Source organism: Maylandia zebra, linkage group LG17 (genome assembly GCF_041146795.1).
Source record: "Maylandia zebra isolate NMK-2024a linkage group LG17, Mzebra_GT3a, whole genome shotgun sequence".
Lineage (NCBI taxonomy): Eukaryota > Metazoa > Chordata > Actinopteri > Cichliformes > Cichlidae > Maylandia > Maylandia zebra.
Genome location: NC_135183.1, coordinates 23,075,840 through 23,083,430, shown reverse-complemented (window position 1 = coordinate 23,083,430; position 7,591 = coordinate 23,075,840). Strand labels below are relative to the sequence as shown.

The following is a 7,591-nucleotide window of genomic DNA, read 5'->3' as shown; positions in this document are numbered from 1 at the left end:
GACTTGAGAGATACATAGTGCCATTCAGTTGACCCATCTACTGTTCGCTGAAGCCTTAACAGAAATGGTCTCAGTGGAAAAATTGTTATCAAGAAGTCATTCTTAAGGGAGGGAAGCAGGGAGAAAAAGGTGACTAATTGCAGAAAACTGGATTGAAAATCAGTGGCAACAGGTGGATCTGTGGATGGTTCAAATTGTCATCATATATAAAGGAGATCAAAAGACAAGTATGGCAATGAGTGTATGCTGTAAAATACCTGTAAAACATGATGATATACACCAGTTTTTGGCTAATTATTCAAAAACAAAATGGTCAAGCACGAGGAATGGACTGAAAATCAGTGAAAAGCAGCCAATTTGCAAAGAAAATGCCTTCAGGGAGCATGGAGAACTGTTCCTCAAGACCACTTTAACAAATTAAAAATTACTGGCTGCTTGGCAAAATACAAAGATCTGAGCAGCTCAAGACTTTTGAACAGTACTGTAAATCTGACACAAGGCATCTTTTTTTTAGATGACTGTTTGGTGCATGATCCCTGATGAAAAAAGGAATCAAATCAAATCAAACTAAAACAACTAAATATGCACATTTGTATTAAAATACTAAAACTTACCTCACAGTTTCACAACAATAAAGCTTCACTTTTAATATACGTACATCATCATCATCATGAAGAACAATAACAATATCAACAACAACAACAACAACGTCACGTCTCGCGGACGCGCTCGAGCCAACACCACGCGACAGTGACTGACAAGATGGCGATCATTTCAGAAACAGAGGAGTTACTGCGGTGAAGGAGAGGCTTGGTATGCTGTTTCCTTTCAGTAGCAACTAATTCTGAACATGTTTGTGACCGTGCCCCCGACGATGTGTGAATTCTGGCCGAGGCACACTTGGCAGGTCGGTTTTGAAGCCCTGTCCGATGCCGGCGAGCCGATCTCCGGCTGAACTTGTTTCAGGATTGTCGCCGCTAGCTTGTCAAGCTAATACTACCTAGCATGCTAGGCTAACGTTAGCGGCAAGGGCAGCTAGGGCTCACTAATCTTGAATAAATACAATAAAATTAGACTCTTAGTTCAAACAAAATGTGTTCGCGTGTGTTGTAATTTTATTTTCATTCATTTGAGACGTTTATTTGTGAGACTTTGAAAGCGCTTTCGAGTTAGTTTTACACAATTCAGTATTTTGTAATCGCAACTCTTTACAGCTATTAATTACATGCTAGTGATAGCTGGCTAACTTTAGCTTTTTGGGAGAGACCCTCTGTGAAGTTGGGCTCCTCGGGCTGAACACTAACGCGTGCTGCGCTCGTGCAGTTTATTGAAATGCTACTCTGGCTGGTTGTGTTGTGGCTGTTTTACTCAGAGTTAGTGTGAGGCTGTGTGTCGGTAAAACCACGCACAGCCACAAGGACAAACCAAGCAAAGCAAAGCGCGCTAACTTGCTGGTAAAACTTCAGGACATTAGAAACTCTGGGACAACCCCCGAGAGTCATCGCTTTATTTGCTCAATTAGAAGCCACTGATTTCTTAATGCTGAGCCAGGAGGGTTGCTGCTAAATCTCCGCGGTGATTACTTTAATGTGGATCATGCTTAACCAGCTTCTGGCTCTGACAGCGACGTGCCACGTTATTCTGGATGTTTGTGGCTCGTCCCGATGCCAGCCAAAGGCTCGGCGCGAAAGCATTTCAACATGTCTGGAGACCAGACAGGATATGTGCCCCGGCAGCTGTATTTATATCATCCATGGCAGCAATCTGATGAACACGTATTGAACACACACGCCCCCTCCTGCACTGGTAAACAGGGGGACTGAGTGCGTTGAGCCATGCTTGTTTTGCTTTGTTAAATTGGTGGTTTATGACTAACCAAACTATAACTAAACGTTAACAGAGTTAGAACCGATTTTCCCGCTATCCTGTCCTCTCCAGACATTTTTAGCATGGAAACAACCCTCTGCAGAAGTAGTCTTAAGGCCTGTACTATGGAAGTGGAATTTAAGCCTATCCTGATAACTTTAGGCTTAACCCTGGGTTTTAAAAATGACCGAGGCAGTTCACTTTCCTACCTGGATATATTTCCATGCTAACTTATGCTGCAAACGTAACTATTCCTTCTGCCAACAGACTGGGTGGCTGTGGCTCAGGAGTTAGAGCAGGTCATCTGCTAATTAGCAGTTTTGATCCCTGGCTGCAAAATGTTAACCCTGAGTTGCTGTCCGATGCATCTCCTTACATATGAATGAAGTGTGTGTGTGTGTGTGTGGATAGCAGATTAGATCAGATTATTGTATTTTTTTTGTTTCCCAGTTGATTGCAGATAAATAAATTACAAAAATTTTATTTTTCTATAAGCATTAATATATGTTGCTAAAACAGGACATCCATTTGTACTTGTTGACCTTATATCTAATTTGGATGTCAACTACGCCTATGTTTGTATTCTGTCTTTGTATTTACTCTCAGACTGTTGAACACCACTAAGGCTGCAGCTGAGAGAATAAAAACTAAAACTGTCTCTTATACTCAAGTACTTGAACAATTCAGGGTTTAGTGTCTTGTTGTTGCATATAGATGTCTACATATAGACTAGAGTAGCTGGGAATTGATACACTGACCTTCTGATTAGTAAGTGGCCATTTTATCTTCTGAGCCACAGCTGCCAGCCCTGAAAACAGTGGAAACTGATAACAGAACCATTCCCAAGGGCATGTTGAACTTGCTCTATAGTACACTGCCCTGTACCCATACAGTGTGCCCATAGTGCACCACTTTGCAAGCTCAGACCCCCTCTTTTCCCCCCCCCCTCAATGATCTTGTTCCCTTGACATCAGTTGGGGGGGGTCAGCCCACTCAAGGATCCCCAAATTCTTAGCAGCTCTGTGGGATTTGAAAAGAAGCCAGAAGAGGTTCTGTGAAGAGTGATTGGTATGTTTTTAGCTGAACCTAGAGCTTCTCAGCATACTGGTTGCTCAGCTATATAAACAATTCGATTTCAATTCAAGTTTCTTTATGCCACAGTCACCTCAAGGCGCTTTATCATTTAAGATGGAGACCCTTCAGTTTATGGGAGAAAACCACAACAGTCAACAGGAGGAAACCTCTGGCAGAACCAGGATGTCTTGTGAACAGTTGGTGGTGCCAATCTGAAACTAATTTTAACATCTTTCAGGTTAAAATTTTCTTAAAGCCCAGCTGCTGCTAACTAGCTATCTGTAGTGTCTCCCTTCTCTTGGCTGAGCAACAGGTTTCAACTTCATTGCAGCTGGAGTTGATTGTTCAACTCCTCCATTTTGGACTGCAGCTGCAGTTGGTAGTTGGGACCAGTTTAGCTTGACTCTGCAGCAGGTAGACAGCTTGTTCCTGTGTCCCTATGCTGTACAGAGCTAAAGAAGAACTACTGTTGTCAGTTGCTGTGCAAGATGTTGGAATTAGTGTTCATCTGCAACCAGCTGATTGTTCTGCTTGGTTATTGATTTGTCAAAAAGTATTTACAATACTGTATTGCAGAGGAGACATTTGGAAACGGTTATTTTTTGTTGCTTCATTTTCTGAACACTTAAATCACCAAGATAAGAATCTATGGTTTGAGAAGGAATTAGACCCTTTTAAGTTATCTAAGTCCTTTGATTTGAGGCTTTAGAAAATCTAGCCTATGATGTGGAACTTTAACCGATTTCCCACAGATTTAAACTGCTTTTTTCTACAGCCTCAGTAAGCTCGTCAACCCCAGTGTGAAAGCGACCCTCTTTCCGTAGAGTTGTGTTTATTCGCCAGTTATTTTACTACTGGTCCCTGTTGAGGTTGAGAAATGTTTGAGTCCGCATGCCACCTGGCAGTTTGCCTCAGTTTACTCTGCGTAGATACAACCTCACAAAGCAGTCGATGGAAATCAGATGCAATAATAATTTCTGGTTTCATGTGTTTCCTGTAAAGAGAAGAGGATGAAGGTATACATTTAAAAATATATGTTGTTCTTTTTTTGGGGGGGTGGGGGGGTTGGTAATTCATCTGGTTTTAATCTTAAATGAAAAAAGCAGATGTCTGCGTGTAGTGGGACATTTAAGTGAAAAGTGTTTAGTGTTTGTTTTGCGTAGATGTTTGCGGCATTGTGGTGGGCGCACTGCAGTCTGTAGTTTTGTGTCAAAACCATACATCCAATCACAACAATAGCGATATCGGGTGAAAGCGGACAAAATGTTGATGTTCTGATGCATAAATTGTGCACGGGAATGAAAGGTCCAGGCATGAAGCAGTTGGAGCAGTTTGTTCCCCCCCCCCCCCCCCCAATAGTGAGCGATGTAATCCTGCTGTTGCTGTCAGGTTGAAGGGGAAAGCTCAACTAGTCAACAAACCTAAAATGGGACTTAGCAATTAAACCATAGAAGTTATTAAACTCCAGAGTCATCAGTCATAAGTTGTTGGTTTTTTTTAAACTGCAGTCTAGTTACGCATTCAGTTTTATTGAAAAAGAATGAACAGTATATTGTTTGTTGTTAGCCTCTTTTTCATCTGTATTATGTTTAAAAATCCCGTCTAAAAGGATGTGTTTTTAAATGAAGGAATAATGGTGTTAAACAATAATGCTCTAACATGAACGCCTGTGGCCTGTACACAGGTAAACTTATCAAAGTTCTCACCTAACCTTTTCTCTTCCCTCTCTAGACAACACCACCATGCCCTGGGAGGGTCTCACTTCTCAGTTCGCCATGGTTACCATGGTGATATGAAGCCAGCGTGAAGCGCTGACAAACAAAGACTTGCACGCCAAAAGGTCAGTTTGACTGACACAGCCAACTTGGCGGGCAGGCTTGTGTAATGGACAGGTGTAAGCATGTGGGGCGGCTGCGGCTGGCCCCAGACCACTCCATTCTTAACCCCCAGAAGTGGCACTGCGTTGACTGCAACACCACCGAGTCCATATGGGGCTGCCTCGGCTGTGCCCACGTGGCGTGTGGCCGCTACATCGAGGAGCATGCTCTGCAGCACTTCCAGCAGCAGGGCCACCCACTGGCGATGGAGGTTAACGAACTTTACGTTTTTTGTTATTTGTGTGACGACTATGTTCTGAATGATAACGCCACCGGAGACCTCAAGTTGCTTCGCAGTACACTCAGCGCCATCCAGAGCCAGCGTTATGAGGTCACCACCCGCAGCGGGCGCACCCTGCGCTCCGCTAGCGCCAGCGTGGATGTCCTCATGCCATCCGGCGTTCGTGAGTTGCAGTTGAGGGACGAGGACCGAATGTTTACCGCTCTTTGGCACCGCCGCAGAGCACTTATGGGACGCATCTTTCGCCTTTGGTTTGGCCTGACTGAATGTGGAAAAAGGAGAGCAGAGGAAGAGAGGAGGAGGGAGGAGGAGGAGGAGCAAAGAAGGGAGGCCAGGGAGAGGAGGCGAGCTCTCAAGAGGCAGCTACAGGAGGAGCTGGAGAACGCTCCTCTCAGGAAGAGTCGTCGCCTGCGTCAGAAAAGCCAGAGAGTTGGGGATCTGACGACCACAATGCTGACTTCTCGCAGGGCACGCAACAAGACGAAAACTCCAGCGCCCCCATCCCTGAAACGCAGGCAACGAACCCGAAGCCCCGCCACTGTAACCCCCAAGAAAGCTGGACAAAAAAAAAAGGTCCAAGCAACCCCCAAAGCACGCAGCTGTTCTTCAACTACCAAATCTAAGCCCAAAGCCGCTTCAGCAACCCTGCATACTGCCCAAACCCCTGTCTGCCGCAAGCAAGGCACCAAACAGGACGGCTCGCCCTTCAAGCGGCGTCCTACCGTCACTCCTGGAGTGACGGGATTAAGAAATTTGGGAAACACTTGTTATATGAACTCCATCCTGCAGGTGCTGAGTCACCTGCATGTTTTCAGGGAGTGCTTCCTGCGTCTGGATTTAACACAGGCGCTGGAGCTACTGGCATCTGCCGTCCATGGCCAACTGGTGGAGAAGGCCTCATCGCAGCCCCCCTTGATCCAAAGGAAGGGACTCCAGACCAGCTCGGGCTCTGGGGTGGGGCTGAGCGGCGGGGCGTCACGAGGCCGCAGCATGGAGTTGATACAACCCAAAGAGCCCAGCTCGAAGCACATCTCACTGTGCCATGAGTTGCACACCTTGTTCCAGGTCATGTGGTCTGGCAAGTGGGCGCTGGTATCGCCTTTTGCCATGCTGCACTCAGTGTGGCAGCTGATCCCGGCGTTCAGGGGTTACGCTCAGCAGGACGCTCAGGAGTTCTTGTGTGAGCTGCTGGATAAAGTGCAGCATGAGCTGGAGAGCACGGGCAAGCACACAACCAGTGCTGGGGTCCCACAGACGCAGAAGCGGCTCATCAAGCAGGTGCTCAGCGTGGTCAACACCATCTTTCACGGCCAGCTCCTCAGCCAGGTACACACACACACTCTTCACCGATACAGCCGGCTTACCTGACAAGCTTCATGATGTGTGCACATGTGCTGGTCTATAGCTCCACTAAAGACGTTTCAGCCAGGACAAAAGGAAAATCACTGACTATTTAGTAGTTTTTCAAAAAGTATAAATTAATGTTACTAAATAGACATTTTTATTTATTAAGACAGTCTTTACTGGTTTAAAATGAGTGTTTGGGGTTGGCTGAACATGTTAGCACAGTTTGTCCACATATCGTTAAGTCTATTGTGCTAATCAGAGGCTGTGACCTTCAGAGGAGCATATAAAGGCATGAAAATCTCAGATTGGCTCTCATACTGTGTTTGCATTGATTTGAATTCATCAGTCATCACTGGCTTTGATTCATCCTGTATTCATAATAATCAGAATAAACAGTTCAAACTAAAGAGAGGTGGTTAAACTGTAAGCAAGGAGTATTTATTTTTGGTCTGATTTCAATTCATGTCTAAACTAATTCTCACTTAGAATTATTTAGGTAAAAATGATCAACTGTTTACACACCAGTATAGTACAGCGCCCCCACCTGGCCCATGCACCGGGAATTCTTCTTGAGTTATTTATTAATTTTATAGACAAAAGCTTCAACTGTTAACTACTATATTTCTGCAGATTCTGGTAACATTAAAAAACTGCTATAAAAGGAAGAGCCAAGCACACTATTTAAATTTTATCTGTTAAGCTGATATCCATCTACCTATGTAAGTTATCAAGGTAGTTAATTAATGGTAATTAATTAATTATTGCTTATACCAGGTGGTCTTAAATCTGTGTCTTATAACTTTTCGTTGTCTCGCCTTCAATAAAAGGGAGGGAAGGAATATAGGAAAATATTCTGACTTGTCGACATGATGCTAAACAGCTGCACCCCTTAAAGGTGGATGAGGATGTAGGAAATGGAGAGAGTTGGCTTGAGGACAAGAGATTAGTCTCTGCTTGTAGAGGCTGAGCACACACGGTGACACCTGCTGCTGCTGGTATATATATATATATATATATATATATATATATATATATATATATATATATATATATATATATATGTGTGTGTGTATATATATATATGTGTGTGTATATATATATATATGTGTGTGTGTATATATATATATGTGTGTGTGTATATATATATATGTGTGTGTGTATATATATATATGTGTGTGTGTATATA

The 7,591-nt window shown here is 43.9% G+C and overlaps 1 protein-coding gene across 2 annotated transcripts in view; it reads left to right on the top strand.

The window, feature by feature from the left end:
* Positions 1 to 715: 715 nt before the first annotated feature.
* Positions 716 to 7,591, top strand: part of usp44 (ubiquitin specific peptidase 44) — an 18,272-nt gene continuing 11,396 nt past the window's right edge. Inside the window, exons 1-2 of one of the 2 annotated variants that reach the window (XM_076876170.1) lie at positions 716 to 813; positions 4,672 to 6,384. In XM_076876170.1, the coding sequence (XP_076732285.1) occupies positions 4,825 to 6,384 (1,560 nt within the window). In that variant the 5' untranslated portion in view covers positions 716 to 813; positions 4,672 to 4,824. Of the gene's footprint in view, positions 908 to 4,671; positions 6,385 to 7,591 lie in introns of both variants that reach the window. The other variant, XM_076876171.1, reaches the window with a different exon arrangement.